The sequence below is a fragment of the Scylla paramamosain genome, chromosome 20, assembly GCF_035594125.1.
Source record: "Scylla paramamosain isolate STU-SP2022 chromosome 20, ASM3559412v1, whole genome shotgun sequence".
In the NCBI taxonomy this organism is placed as follows: domain Eukaryota; kingdom Metazoa; phylum Arthropoda; class Malacostraca; order Decapoda; family Portunidae; genus Scylla; species Scylla paramamosain.
The window spans coordinates 14,763,494-14,779,481 of record NC_087170.1 but is presented as its reverse complement, the minus strand read 5'-3'; the positions used below and the strand labels follow the sequence as shown (position 1 = coordinate 14,779,481).

General features: G+C 35.8%; 1 protein-coding gene and 1 long non-coding RNA gene across 2 annotated transcripts in view; both read left to right on the top strand.

The window, feature by feature from the left end:
* The window catches only part of LOC135110113 (protein lap4-like), a 98,337-nt gene that overhangs the window by 64,781 nt on the left and 17,568 nt on the right, over positions 1-15,988 (top strand). The window contains 5 exon segments of the mRNA XM_064022068.1: positions 3,886-4,044; positions 4,212-4,343; positions 4,506-4,613; positions 5,411-5,644; positions 6,120-6,278. Coding sequence (XP_063878138.1) covers positions 3,886-4,044; positions 4,212-4,343; positions 4,506-4,613; positions 5,411-5,644; positions 6,120-6,278 — 792 coding nt within the window.
* On the top strand, positions 7,948-15,183 carry LOC135110423 (uncharacterized). The gene is made up of 2 exons (XR_010273258.1): positions 7,948-9,147; positions 9,509-15,183. It is a non-coding gene; the product is annotated as an uncharacterized LOC135110423 (long non-coding RNA).

Sequence of the window (15,988 nt, the reverse complement as noted above, 5' to 3'; positions counted from 1 at the left end):
GTGATAGTATGAATTCCTTTGTGTGTGTGTGTGTGTGTGTGTGTGTGTTACATGCATGCTGAAATGTGAGGAGTTAGTCTTGAAGGTGAAGCACATGTCATGAGATGCCAGGATGACTGTATTTTCATCCATGCTATTGCCTGTTGCTTCTGTTGTCCAGTGACATGCTTGCTATTTCTAGCACTGTTAATACTCATGCAGAGACTATAGCAAATTTACAAGGCTGATTTTTATTTTACACTTTTCTTCAGTTTTAGTTGCACTACACTTGGCATCCAGGAAATACTTGAAAATTGAATAACTACATGACTTGTGCTGGGGAAAATAACCTCATCCCCTCTCTCCCAAAAAGAAAAGACATTTTCTTCATATCTCATGGTGCCAAACAGTATAAAGTGTCTGATAAAATTATGATCAGTGTCCATAGAATTTTAAGTAAATAGATTTACTACCATAGATATCAGATGATTTAGAGAATAGCTGTATCAGTTTTTGATGAAGTGCTGAGGGGAAGTGCTTGATGTGGTGTGGCAGAGTGGTGGAACCTTTAGTGCTGACATTCATTTACTCTTCTGCAATATCTCATTTAGATGACAGTGTTATTTATCTTCTTTCACTGTGTACCATACATTAGATAGAATATTTTGATGTTTTTGGCATAACTCAAAGATGCAGATAGCAGCGAAAAATGAAGACTGCAAGATGTGAACCAGAACAGACAGTGAGTTATTAGTATGTCCAGCAAATAATTAATTATGAGGAGCCTGAATAGTTCCTAAAACAGTGTGTGTGTGTGTGTGTGAAATAGGAAAATGAGAGTTGATAAATAGACATTACAGATGTACACAAATTGAGGTATTCTATCACTTTTATTTGATAATTAATTTATTGCTTTTAACACAAGGATTATACATGGAAATCATTGAACCATTATTTGAACCAGTACATTAAGAAGGGTAGCTTCTTAAATATTCTTTTTATATACCTTTGTCTGTTCACCTGTTAAGGTGTAGCAGATTTTACTGATGATTTTTCACTGATGAGTGATCACTTACTGTCCTCCATGAGCAAGAGATTGGTGATGTTTTTTGTGGAAGATCTTGGGCTCACCTATAGATCAAACTAGATGAGTTACAGGCACTCACTGAGATGGTAAAGCTTGCTGTCACAAATCTGGCACAGGATTGTTAGTGACTACACGCAGGAGGCTAACACTGCCAGTCTTCTACTCTTTTACTCCTGAAATGCCATGCACACATGCAGGACAAAATTTACTAATCTTCTACTCTTATTACGTTAAAAGATCACTCTTTCACTGATGTCCCATAACTCTTCCTTCTGTTATATGAGCAGGGTCTGTAGTATACTTCCAGATCATCTGGTCTGGGACTCAAAAACCCAGTTTCTCTTGGTTGGAGGCAAGTTCTTAATTTTCACACTACCAGGCCTCTAGATAGTGGTACTAATCCTTGGGCTTTGGTGTAATGAATTGAAAGACCTTACCATTTATTTATTTATTTATTTATTTATTTGTATTTTTTTTCTGCAAGTTTACAGCTTAAAAATCTCCATCAGATTACAAAAATTTTCCTTGCTTTTTTAGGTAAAAGTTGACATGATCATTGCATTTGCAGCTGAGAATTTGAAAGTTCTTGTTAACTTGGGAAATTTTTATGAAATGGAATCAAAATAGGTTATCAGAATTGCATTGAATTCTCCAATTTTGCTTTATTTGCTTCTTTAGATCCTTTCTGCGAGTCAAGAGCTTTCTGTCCATGTGAGTAAAAACTTGTTGGGCTGTGCATAAGTTGGCCACAGATGTGAGTAGAGTGTTCCCTGTGCACCACTGAGTTGAGTGTGTCCATGTTGATGTGCTGAGGGATGGTCTGTGTGTTGATGTTTTAAGGAGTAACTTGCTGTCACATGGTTGGGTCTTCTCATGGCATTGTGGCTTAAAACATATTACATGTGAAGGCAAGAATTACAGGAGACAGAAGGTTTAGAATCATGATAGAAGTCAGTCTTACACTAGAGTGATGTTATGTCCAACATATGTTTTGAAGTGTGTTGTTGGTCATAATGTTTGAAATGGAAGGTGATATGAAATGATTTGATCCACCCATCATGACACACATTTCTGATATGTATAATCTGCACCCAAGCATTTGAATTTAACACCAACAGAGGGTTCCAACAAGTACATATGTTTATGTTTAAGGTATATAAACAAATAACAGTTCAGTGAGTAGTTCCAGAAAGTTGGCAATCTTATGTACCTATGCATGTGATGACACCCTTTAGTCCATTGATGTGACGTGTTAACTGTGCTAAAGGTTCAGGTGTTGCACTCTCTGACTACCACCTGGGAATATAGAAAAAAATATATTGTTTAGGATTTCATTCTAGATGCTTTAACCATCAGTACATTTCAAAATCCTGAATGGCACACTGATTACTAAGGTGGTGCCATCTGCTTCCGGGGACACACCACATTAGAATCACTTATCACAACAAAAACTTGATCACTCCAGATGGTGTAATATTTTACCACATTCACTGAACTGTGATTTGTCCAAGAAATAGTTGTGTGATGGGCCTTTTGATATCTGTTAGCTACTACCAAGGAGCCTAAATGCAGACATTCTATGTGCCCTCTTTTTCTTGTCTGTCTCATGTTGTTAGAATGCTGCTGCTACTTCAGTAGCTCTAACTTTTTACATGTAGAATGCTGCTACTCCTTCAGTAGCTCTAACTTTTTACATGTTACTGTAGTAAGTTTGGTATATAGATGTAAATCTTTCTGCATTTCTTTATTTTGAGGAGAGTGATGCTATTATGTTCCCTTTATGAGTTTTCTTTCAGAATAAAGATGCACCATGAGCATATTTTTTCATAAAATGAATGGGTCTATCTTCTTTAAAGATACAACTGAATTTAATGGTGAAGTTTATAGATTAGTATTAGAAAGGAATTGTGCTTTCTCTCTCCACAGCTGGGTTATAACATGAGTGAATCTGGATCAGCAAGCAACCTAAACGTGTGTGTGTGTGTGTGTGTGTGTGTGTGTGTGTGTGTGTGTGTGTGTGTGTGGAGGGGGAGTTTACATAAAGTTGGCAGTGATAAAATATATTTATAGTTGTATTTCACACTTTTTATGAAGAAATGAAGAGGCTGATTATATAGTTATTTGATAACTTTTTATCTATCATTTTCGAAATTCTTTCCCTCAAATTTCCAATTAATGTAGATTTGGTGTCTTCAGTTTTAATTGTTGTTGTACATCAGAAACAAGTGTTATTTGTACATGCATGGTTGTACTTTGTCTTGATATTGTTTAAAGAGGAAAGGTTCAAGAGTACAAGCTGTGGAGATCCTGGACTCTATTGTCACCTCTGCCAATGAACTTGTTTTGTTGATAGAACTTTATTGTATGCATCCATCCATATGTCTGTCTGTATGTCTGGAAAATGCCTCTAAAAGCTGTCAAAGGATTTCAGCTAAATTTTGTGCCAAGAAATGGTTGACTTTAAAGTTTTGGTTTATGATATTTATGCTGATCCAGGATTTTCCCAACTTTCCTTAGATTTCCCCTTCAGGAACTCCTTTCCTTAATGGCTCTGTCCTTCAACAATTCCCTCCTTCAGGTGTTCTGTTAAGTTTCCCTCCCTCACTGGTGCCCTCCTTCAGGGGTTCCCTCCCTTACAAGCTTCTTCTCTTAGAGGCTTCTGTCTTGGGTTTCTCCCTCACAGATTTCTTCCTTTGTAGATTCCCTTCCTCAGGTGTTCCAAGCAAATCTGTTGTGGTTTAAATGGCCAGGTATTGAAGCCATAGTAAACCATCCAAGAGGGAGATAATGGAGCCTAATTGATGTTTGCTGCCCTGCAGGAGGTGGTCATCAAGAAGCAGGTTGGAGAACGGCTTGGCATGAACATCAAGGGTGGTGTACAGGGCTCCCCAGGCAATCCACTTGACAAGTCAGATGAAGGTGTCTTTATCTCCAAAATAAACTCCAATGGGGCAGTTCACCGGGATGGAAGATTAAAGGTGATATAAACTGTTATCCTCTTTAAGTTTTGTCATCCATTTCATGTAAAGTTCATGGTGATAGTAATGTGACATCTAAGATTAAGCATCCCCAACCTTGAAAATGTGCATAAGTTGTGTTTCAAGAAAGTAAATGTGTGTATGTGTATGTGTGTGCCACTTTCCAGGTTGGGTTACGGCTGCTGGAAGTCAATGACTCGTCCTTGTTGGGCATCACTCACGAGGAAGCGGTGGCTGTGATGCGCTCAGCAGGCTCCACAATCCGGCTGGTGGTGTGTGATGGTTATGACTACAGTCTGGTAAGTAATCATTTGCTAAAGTATACAGAACCTTAGCAATGCTTTATTGATATTCACTTCAGATATTGGGGAAAAAAGAAGTGAAATATCAGAACCATGACTCATAAGTGAAAATGAAAGGCCATAATGAAGGTAATGTATGTGTTTGTTGTATGTCTCCAGGTGCAGCAGATGAAGAGTGAAGGTCGTCTGGGTCAGGATTCTCGTAGCACCAGTCACAGTGTTACTTCCCTGGACAAGGAGAGCCGAGAGGCTCCTAATGCACCACAAGTAATTCTCAGGATTGTGACCTTCCTTAATGCTTTTTTCAGTGCTTAATGTGCTTGTTCCATAAACTTGCCTTCAATGAATGAGATCAGGTTAATGCAGTTAAAATAGCAGTGTAGCAACGTTTCTTGAGTTCTGCATCTATATCCTCTCCTTGAATTCTTAAATTATGTTATGGATTGAGTCAAAATTCATTGACCTTTGCATTACCTAGATAGTGGTGGTGGTAGTCATTACTTTTGGACTTCTCTGGGGTAAAAAAATCAAGTGCTTTTAGTAAATTTTACTGATCATCTTCAGTTGTTGAGATTCACTCAAAGTTGTTATTTCCTCCTGGAGAAACCACCACTCACATAAATTTCCTTGTCTTGTGTGAGTAGTCCTCAGTATTCTCAAATTAAGTGTCTTATTCTTTAATCCCTACAGCGTCATTGTAGAGTATGTCATAATTTTGTCCTATCATACAAATGCCGAGTGATTATTTTCATGTTTTTCTGGAAATTGATCTGTTGGATAAATGCTTTGAATGGTATAGATTTTCAATTTAGACAATTTAAGGTTGATCTGATCAAAGAACAAAATCTAGGATTGCAGTGCTGAGTGTTCCTAGATGATTAGACGCTGTATGGGTTATTAGTTGGTAAAATTTGGCTGTGTGCATGCCCTTTGTCCTACTATGTAGATTTGACCTTATTTCTCAGCTAAGAATTTCTGTTCAAGGTTACCAGTTTTTTGAGGTAAAAACCATGATACCTTATCCTTAGAATACTTAGCATTGCCCTTGTGCCTTCCACACTCAGCAGGAGTCTGTCTCCAGCCTGCATGAAGAGGCCTCCACCAAGACAACTCCCCCACCCATCCTCCTGACTCCTTCCCGTAGTCCATCTCCCTCCTCCTGTCCACCTGAATCCACTACCACTGCAAGGAGTGACTTGCCAGAGACTGACGAGGATGAGGGGCGTGACACTTCTCTGCTCTCACACCTCTCCACTGCCTTACCTCATGTCCAACAGGACAAATCAGCACCTGAAATTGTATGCATAGAAAGGCTTAAGACAAAGGAACTAGAAAAATTATTCACTAATATATTCAAAGTTCCAGGATAGATGAATATTGGTTTGGGAATGTAATTATAAAGTATGTTACCATTATGATAAGAGCACCTGTAGAAGCAAGAATGTATTGTGGGATAATAGATAAAAAAATAGATTATATAAACAGTAGACTTGAAGTACTTCATATTCTTGCATGAACATCTTTAGCTAAATGATATATCAGTTTTTTAGCCTTGCTGTTAAAACTTAGAAATATGCTGCTGAGATCTGGGGGCATTGTGAACTGGGACTTGGTTGTGGATAATCCTGCAGGACTTGTATCAAAGCAAATATTTAAAATTGTTATATGTAAAAGTAAGTGTGAATTCATTCACTTTGCTTTTTTGTTATGTGCCACCACACTTGGTTGGAAGGTGGCCAGATGTGTGTTAAAGATGATTGTATCTCCCTGAAGGTGATGGATGTGGTGAGGGTAGCAGAGCAGCTCACCACACGACCCTCCTCCCAGAACTCCATGGGCTCCTCCTCTCCACTGGACCGCAAGGCTGTAGCTGAGACCAAGATGACCACAGTGGTCTTAGGCAAACACACCTTGGCCCCACAAACTAGTACAGTGAGTACTGCTTCTATCCTTGTCAGTACATGACTTTCTAAAGACCAAGGAGAACCATTGTCTGCTTTTTGTAAGTGCATTCATAACTGACCATCACTTGTTTAACTAAGCTGCCTTGACATGGCATAGGATGATGGCTGAGAATTTATTATCCTTTATATTTCTACAAATTCAAGGAAATAGAAAGGAATGTTTATTATGTATTAACAACTAATTTTGTATATATGTTTCTTTGGTCATCATACATTTTATTTCTTCTGTTCCTAGAGCATTAACACACTTAGTTTGTACAATGTTTTCATTGTCTGTTTTTACCTCAGATATATATATATATATATATATATATATATATATATATATATATATATATATATATATATATATATATATATATATATATAATTATTTATTTATTTAAACCCCCATTTTCATAAGTGGCCCTAAAGGTAGTTGCCCTTACTGATAAAAAGAGTGCCTCAGTTATAAGCCAAATTTTAGTAGAAAGTTTATCATTCTTAAAAACAAGACATAAGGGCAACTACTGGTGAGAACAGGAAAGATGCATGAATTTACCTGATGTGTTAGGTGGCATTGGCTAACCCTGCAATGTATTGGACCCTGGAGCTGTGTATTGCCTTTGTGATCTTGACACAGTGCTGGGCTCTTACCCTCCATTCTCTCTCTCTCTCTCCCTCCCTCCCTCTCTCCCTCATCCTTAGGTTTTTCCTCTGTGTCCTTTGCCCGTGTCTTCTTAGCTTCTGTGTTATGACCTGAGAAACCCACTCTGCTACTGAAAGCGTGTTGTGATTATAATGTGATTTGACAGACCATCAGGTAGCAGTGATTGGTTATTTACATTGCCTAACTTGACTGAAATGTGTTGTTTGTACAATTTTTTTTGTTCTACATTTTATTTATTGTAATGGTTTACTTTTATGTTAATTTATTCACCTTTCATTCAACCTTAATGAAGCATTTTAAATCTACCCTGAGCATCCCATGTGAAACTTTGCCTGCATTTTTGTCACCACAGAGACAGATGTGTGTGTAAACTCTGGGACAAGTGTGTTTTGAGGAGCTTGTGTTTTGGACAAGAAGCTTTACACATTATATAGAAATATAAACACTTTTAGGTAACTTTGGAAGAACTCATAGCATCCACTAACATGAGTAGGTGACTGCATAGCATATTAAGAACTTCTTTGTAAAAATTTGTATGTTTTATATGAATATAATGAGATTTGAACTGTGAACAGAGAGAGAACAAGTTATAAAAAGTAAAAAAAAAGTAAGAAATTGCTGAAAGAAAAATATAATTGAAATTTCTTTTATATATATATATATATATATATATATATATATATATATATATATATATATATATATATATATATATATATATATATATATATATATATATATATATATATATATATATATATATATATATATATATATATATATATATATATATATATATATATATATATATATATATATATATATATATATATATATATATATATATATATATATATATATATATATATATATATATATATATATATATATATATATATATATATATATATATATATATATATATATATATATATATATGTGTGTGTGTGTGTGTGTGTGTGTGTGTGTGTGTGTTTTTTTTGTTTTCCTGATTAGAAGTTTGAGTGTCTGGCATTTAAAGATGCAGTTATTGTTTTGTTTGTACTGAACTTCTGGACATTGTCCGTCAAGGCAATGCATTATGGGTCACATGCTAACATGTAATGCCTTAAACAAGCAACAGACATTGACTGTAAGCTTTGCATTAGGAAGACTTGTCTCTACCTGAAAAAATATTTCTACAACACTGTATCAGTCACTGAATATCCACCATGTTTCTTATTCTTAGCATGTGATTTTTTTTTTTTTTTTTTTTTTTTTTTTTTTTTTTTTTTTTTGTACTGCTTGGAAATCCTATTTTTTCAAAATAATCAGGAAGTGAAAATGAATGACATGACAATTAAGTAATGCAAATTTGATTATGTTTTGGTTTGTCTATTTACTTCTGTTTAACAGACTGACTTCCCTCCACAAAGGAGGATAGCCATGACAAAGCCTCATCATGCACACTTTATCATTCACATTCACAGCCATAAGCACCCCTTCACATCCTAGCCTCCTGGCCTTTAGTTGGGAAAGGAACTCTTCTCACTGAAAACACTATTAAAGGCTCAGCTATACAATATATCCATCTCTCTCCACACATGCATACCAACTATACTTTTAGTTATTTAATTTTCAGTTCTAGCTTTCAGTACTCTTAACAATAAAATTCTTACATTTTTTCCAAAACTACAAATCAATATTGTTTCAGAAAGCTTTTCATTTCACTTCGTCCCTCTCACTACCCAGAGTTCTCGTCCAAAATTTACTTTCACATGATGGTACAAAAGTTCAACAGAACAAGTGTCCCAGTTGTTCATGACTTCAGATGTTCTGGTTTATTTCTTGTTATAGACACATTGGACTTGTTCACTGCTCTGGAAAACATAAAAATGTGGTTCCCAAAATAGTGCATCCCTTGTTCTGAGAAGTATACCCTGGAAACTTAAATCCGATGTTGAACCATTCACCAAGTGCCTTGGTGACAGGTTTACTTGTGTGCATGAAGGCCTGTGTGTGTATGCATCCTTTCATCAGTTTGAATAAAAAGGTTCAATCAGTTGACCATCTTGCACCAAGGACTTACCCCCGCCAGCAGCCAGGGTGGTAATGGTGGTCTGAGAAGGCACAACACCTGAATGGAAAGCGTGTGATGTATTACAAACCTGCACGTACCATGATATGCACTCTGCATGAACTAATAGAAGTGAGTCATATAGTGCATGGCATGCCCTATACCAAGAAGGTGTGGAATGTTGAATTGTTATATAATTTTACTTTATTTTATGTATATTTGTTTTATGTGTGATATCTTAAGAATATTTTGTTAAATTATAAGCTTTAAAATTTATTCTTTGTGGTAATGCACTTAAGCTGAGGGCAGTGTAAGCCATGAATCCAAGCTACTTATGAATTGTAAATAATTAGAGATCCCTGTGGGTGAATTATTATGACTTGCCAGTCAGTTAAGTTGGTTAACTAAAGTTCTCAGATCAAAGTGAAATATGACATATAATTTGTGAGTTATAGCCATGGACTTGACAAGGCAATTTTTAACTTGTTTGCAGAATTTTGTTGAACCATCAAGATTACAATGACAGGAGCACATTGGTCCTTAACTGCCCACTTTCACCTCACCACAACAACCATCTCCACCACATATGTCTTGGTTGTCTGCTCAGCTTTCCCTCCCCACCCCTCCTTCCTAACCCTAAAAAATGTCAGCCAGTCTGGAAATGGCCAAGCCGGACATCAAATAGAAGCTCAGGACTTGATAATTGAGATTGGGTGAAAACATTGGAACATGTCCATAGCAACCTGTGTCTACTGCATTGCCAAGTTTGTATTCTTATGGTTGAAGGGAATGGTAGTGATCAGTCTGTATTTTTCATGAAACGTGTAACATGTTAAGCAAATCTGACCCTTTGGCTTTTACGAAAGGAGTGTTCCGTTTACATCTGAAATGAAGTAGGATATATTTACTGCCATAGAGTTTGTTCATTTCCAAACATAATTGACAAAAAAGCTCACAAAGCTTACCACACTGGTGCTTATTCTTGCATTGTCTACAACTAAGATATGTTTATTTTGAAATGGATGAGTAAAAGAACAGAGATGGACAGAGCATGAACACTGTAATGGTTTGGGTTATCATCAAAATTAGTTTGTTTTCAATTTCTGTTTCTTTTCTTGATGCTTTTGTTGTTTACGTTTCCTGTATCTGCAGCACATATCTTTTCTTCCTTTGTGTCTGTGTATGTGTGTGAATCATGGCATAGAGCCTCAAGAATGCAGTTTAGGTGTCACTGCTGTGATCTCAGTGCTGGGTGTTGCTGTGGTTCTATGCCACTGACAGTGGTGCTGTGGATCTGTGCCACTAGTAGCATCTGTAGTTAGAGTCTGGGATTTGCCTGGCTCGCCTTGGCCAAGTGTGACACAGGTGAGGATAAAGGCCTTGAGTGGGGTTTAAACTCATAATTGTTTGCATTGGTTTGCCAATTATTTACATTTTATTCCATACACAGACTAGATATTTGGCTGTTTTTGTTGTGCACTTATGATTAAAGATACAGTGGTGATGATGCTTCCATCATAATGGTATTTTATTAGACTAAGTGACTGATGCATCTTGAATAAGTTGAGAGATTTCTAGGACCTAATCTTTCTTTAATTTTGCATTTTGCTTTAAACAATGATTTTAAAGTGTAGCTTGAATTTAACTAATTTCATTTGTCACCTAAGGAAAGGCAAGCAATATTGCAATTGTCTTAATTTTTTTTGTAATTTGAAAGTTACATTAAGCTGAGGTGTTTGGTCATGGTTCCCCGCAGGTCAGTCATACAGGTGTACAATACTTAGTTTTACAAAAAAAAAAAAAAAAAAGGGATTATTGTTGAATAACCTTGAAGCCATGCATTTAAGTATACCAGGGTCCCTGCATTCATTAACCCAGCATCTGTTAATTAACTTCAACTGTATGCAAATAGTTAAAATGTGTCCATATTTTTGGCAGCATATGAAGAAATAAAATTTTTCATGTCAAAATTTCATACATTTGTTGACAGCCACCAAACACCTTGACCACCAAAGAAACCATTTGCCCTTGCTCTCCAAAATGCCACCCAAGTTTCCCACAGTATGTGTCAGGAAGACTGTTAAAAGACATGAGTAGGAAAGGATATCACTGCCTTGAGAAGAGAAAGTTAAAATGTTTGATGGATTGGCTGTGCTGAAGAATGCAAATGGTGTTGGCTAAGAATTTAACCATAACCTGTTAATGGTTAAGTCAAGTATGCATTCTTTTGAGATTATAGAAAGAAAATCAGATGAGAGTAAAAATTGATGAATAGTTTGTATGAAATTTTTAAAAATTGAGAGCATTTCACTAGGTCTGTGAATTAGCAAGTCTGCTGCAAACATTTTCAAACAACAATAAATATGAAATCTAATGATGTTGACGAAATTATTGAATATGACTTTCATCCTGCATTCCCTGCTACCTGACACAACACTCTAGTAGAGGAACGATAAACATCATCTCATCTTCATTACATACTTTTTTCATCAATAATATTGCCACTTTTAGCATTTCATAAATAAGAAGAAGCAGGAAGGAAAACAATTTGCTGTATGACCTTTTGGACCAATGATGAGTCTGTGTAGTGCAGGTATCATTCTTACCACAATGTGTAGCCTTCATAATATATATATATATATATATATATATATATATATATATATATATATATATATATACACATATACAGTGGAACCATGGTTCTTGAACTTAATTTGTTTCTGAATGCCGTTCAAAATCCGAAATGTTCAGAAACTGAAACTATTTTCCCCATGGGAATCAATGTAAAATGGATTAATTAATTCCCTGTCTTAGTGGCTTATTACAGACACTCCCACAGCCAAGATGGCAGCTCTACAGCATCAGCTTAGAAATTATTTATCCAGAAAGGATGTATTGAATGAACTTAGTGACATTGTGGGTCATCAAGAGAGACATAGGTGGCTTGGGATTATTCCTGAGTGCCAAAAACTGTTTACATCGAGGCTCTTTAACAGGATCACATTTAACTTATTTCAAAGATCGAATTCCTGTCTTACCCATTGTCTCTCTCCTCCAAATACATAAAGATTAAGGAAATATTTATAAAAACTATAAATTAGTAATAAACTGCAGCTTTTACCTTGTCTTTCAGCATTTGAAATCAAGTAACTTTGTTCAAGAATCAAATTATTGTACAGCAACTGAAGCAATTAAGAGTTTATAATTTTGTTCAAAAACAGATTTCTTCATAAAGAGTGGTGTTTGGTAATCGAGGTTCCACTATATATATATATATATATATATATATATATATATATATATATATATATATATATATATATATATATATATATATATATATATATATATATATAGACACACACACACACACACACACACACACACACACACACACACACACACACACACACACACACACACACACACACACACACACACACACCTCCCTTCCCATACACTACAACTAAGTAAATAGAACTACCAGGAAGGTAAATACACAAATATGAATGTATATTTGATATGTTGCTATATGCATTTTTCTACTCTGTGGATGGTCACAAGCCAAGGGTGGTGAGTGCAAGGGCTCTCTCTAGTGTGCGGCCAAGGGCATGATATCATCACCATTCAGAATAGAGTAAAACTGCTAATAAGAAATATTGCCTAATGCATAGTCATCTCAATTCTTTATTTTCTGGTTTCTGTTACCAGTTGACCTCCAGCTAGAATTATGAACCACACAACACAAACTCCATGACCATAAATCAAATGAAGAGATTTTTTCTGAGTAAAACTGAATTGTTAGGACAGTATCAACCTGGAATGTGCAAGAAGAGGTGACTGTTATTTAGTGTATGAAGATTTTGGTTAGCAGTATCATGGATTAGCTTGATCAGCTTGGACCTTTTTTTTTTACTCAACACAGTACTTTCAACTTGAGTGAATATCTTTTCCATATCCTAAATGAAACTTCCTATGAGGATTTTAGAAGGAAAAATCAATATTCATCCAGAAATAAAAGCTATGTTCAGTATTTTAAAGACGTATCACTCTTTTTTTGCCAGATAGGATTGATGATCAGGCTTGGTTCAAAAGGCATTCCAGCACTCTGTGCTATAATGTTCAATATTCCCATGAAGCAATTCAGTGATGCTGCCCTTACTGTTGTCCTTTTGTTGGCTGATGGCTGTAATGCAGCTCACTCTTAACAAATATCAGCTCTTGCTTGACATTTGTAGGAATTTATTTGAGCTCATGCCTTACTTTTTTTACTCAAAGATTAAAAGGTTATGTGCACTTATTACTTTACATCTTTATAAAATCTATTTGGAATATACATTAAATGATAGTCTGCTTCTGAGATTTTAAAGCTGGATATGCAAAGCAAGAATTGTCCATCATACTTATTTTTTTTATATGAAATTGACATGACATGCAGTTGGTGCTCTGTCCTGGGTGTAGTAATGTGGTGTGGTGTGGTGGGGTGTTGGCAGGTTGTGGTGGGACTGGCTTTTCCCAGTGGCCATGAAGGAGTGTAGTGGGTCACAGGCACGTTTCACTGGCCTCCAGGGAATTGCTTGTGCATCATTTTGGCAACAGTGAATATGTGATTCAAGGATGTTTTTACAAATTTTACCATTTTTTCCCCTTCATTGTTATTTATTATTTGTTATTGTTTTTACTTTTTCTTTGTCATATATTAGAATAATATAATAGTGTCTTATGTATGTGTAGTAATGGGTAATGAGTAGCTAATTATTGGTGTCCACCTCATCACTTAATTTCAATGGTGACATAAGTAACAGACCACATCTGTTGAGACCAGAAAAAGAAGCATCTCACCAATCACAGTTTCAGCGTTGTCATGCACATGTTAAATTTGACCATAGCAAAAAGGGGAAATTTCTAACTATAAAAATCTGATTAATTGTCTTTTTGTATTACCACACAGATTTTTTCTTGTAGTTTATATTAAGCATAATTCCTTTGAGTACTCAGATCAGTGATAAATTCCTGAATAGTTCTGTGGTGATGGTACACACCTATGATCATCTTGATAGATAAAATTTGTTCCTGTTTCAAATGATAGCATTATAACTTAACTTCAATGCACACTGAATGCTGTCATGTAAACATTTTCTTCAACATGCAATATACTTGACTTGCTAAAGGTTCAGATTTGCTGTGTGTGTGTGTGTGTGTGTGTGTGTGTGTGCGTGTGTGTGTGCGTGTGTGTGCGTGCGTACACGCGTGCGTGCATGCGTATATGCGTGTTCATGTTTGTATTTCTTTGTCTGTCAGTTTGTCTGTCTATGTGTCTGTGTGTACTTATTCAGTATTCACAAGAGGTCTGGTATTTATTTATTTTTAGTCTAAAGCTACTTATGGACCAATTACCAAACCTCATTTCCATATATATATATATATATATATATATATATATATATATATATATATATATATATATATATATATATATATATATTCTTTAGTTTATTGTATATTTTAGAAAGTTTTGTATTATAATTGAGGTTTAAGGTTCTGTTAGTGTTATGTGGTCTGATCTAAATGGTATGTTACACCACATCTTTGTATTTTTATCTTAGAAACTTTTGTTCTACCAAAATACACTTTCCATGAGAGAGAGAGAGAGAGAGAGAGAGAGAGAGAGAGGTGATTATTGCTTTCTCATGCATGTGTCTTGTCTTGAAGAGGACATGAGTGGCTGAAGAGTTAATCTGTACGCTGTTATTTGGAGCACAAAATTATAGGTAGGCTGATCATGTGTCTCTATGAGTTATGGATGCATTTCTTAAACCAGTCCTCTAATTGTTGATGTGGTAATCATTCATGTATGTAGCAAGGTAACACTCCTCATTAGTTTTGATGCATTCTTTTCTTGTATAAAAAGTTGTAGTGTAGGATTCATTAACTAAGATTTTTCAGTAAGATTTGTTCTTAACATGTAGTATAGCCAACCTGATTTTCACATTGTTGACGTGGATGGTTCAGCACTTCGGTGTTCACTCACCTCAGTTGGTCAGTGTTCGCTCACATCTAGTCAGACGTTACTTCCCAGGATGTCATATTTTGAATTCCTTGTATGTGATGACACTTGTGTGGTTAGCCAAGGCTTTTTTTTTTTTTTTTTTTTTTTCTCCATAATTTCTTTGTTGTAGGTTTTGGAACTTTTTATTTTATTTATTTATTTTTTTTATTGTTTTCTGGTATCTTGTCATAGGCTATTGGGATGGGCAGATGGCAAACTTGTAGGTGAGCCCTTGAAGCTTTATCTTCATGCTGTCCACTGCTGCACTTTGAAAAAGCAGGCATCATTCAGAACAGTGAGGTCAATTTCAGCAGCCTTGTGAGTAATGAAGGGGAAGTGCTGGGGACTCACACTACCAGCACATTAATTCATGTACACTCAAAAGCAATAGCTGCTTCTCTTGTAGTAGTCTGAACTTCAGTGTATTGCTAGTGGGTGGTGAGACACAGCTAATCCTTGCCACCTTTGCCCTATCAAGGGTCAGGTGGACAGGGTACTGGGCTTATCTTCTCTTATCACCTGTGCAATGATGCACTTGTTGTTTCAGCTACTGGAGGACTCTTTAGCTGTTGTTTCTCACTGTTCTTCCACACTATGCACTTACCTACCATCTTCCTCTGACTAGGTACACACACAAAAAATGGTATCATTATTGTTAGTTATTATTTTTATCGGTTGAATCCAGTTGTTGAATTTAGAAATTTTAATGACTGCATTATATATACAATATACTGTCAACCCTTGGCCGTTAAGATACTCAGGTTCCTGAGTCCACTGTGCATAGTAAATTTTTGTGCTCAGCAAAGTCACTTTACTGCCATCTCATTTAAGTAAGTGTGACATGTCGATAAGTATCACATTTGTTACAAGAAATCCATCATGAACTAAAAATGTTATAAAACCATGTCACCATTAGTCAAG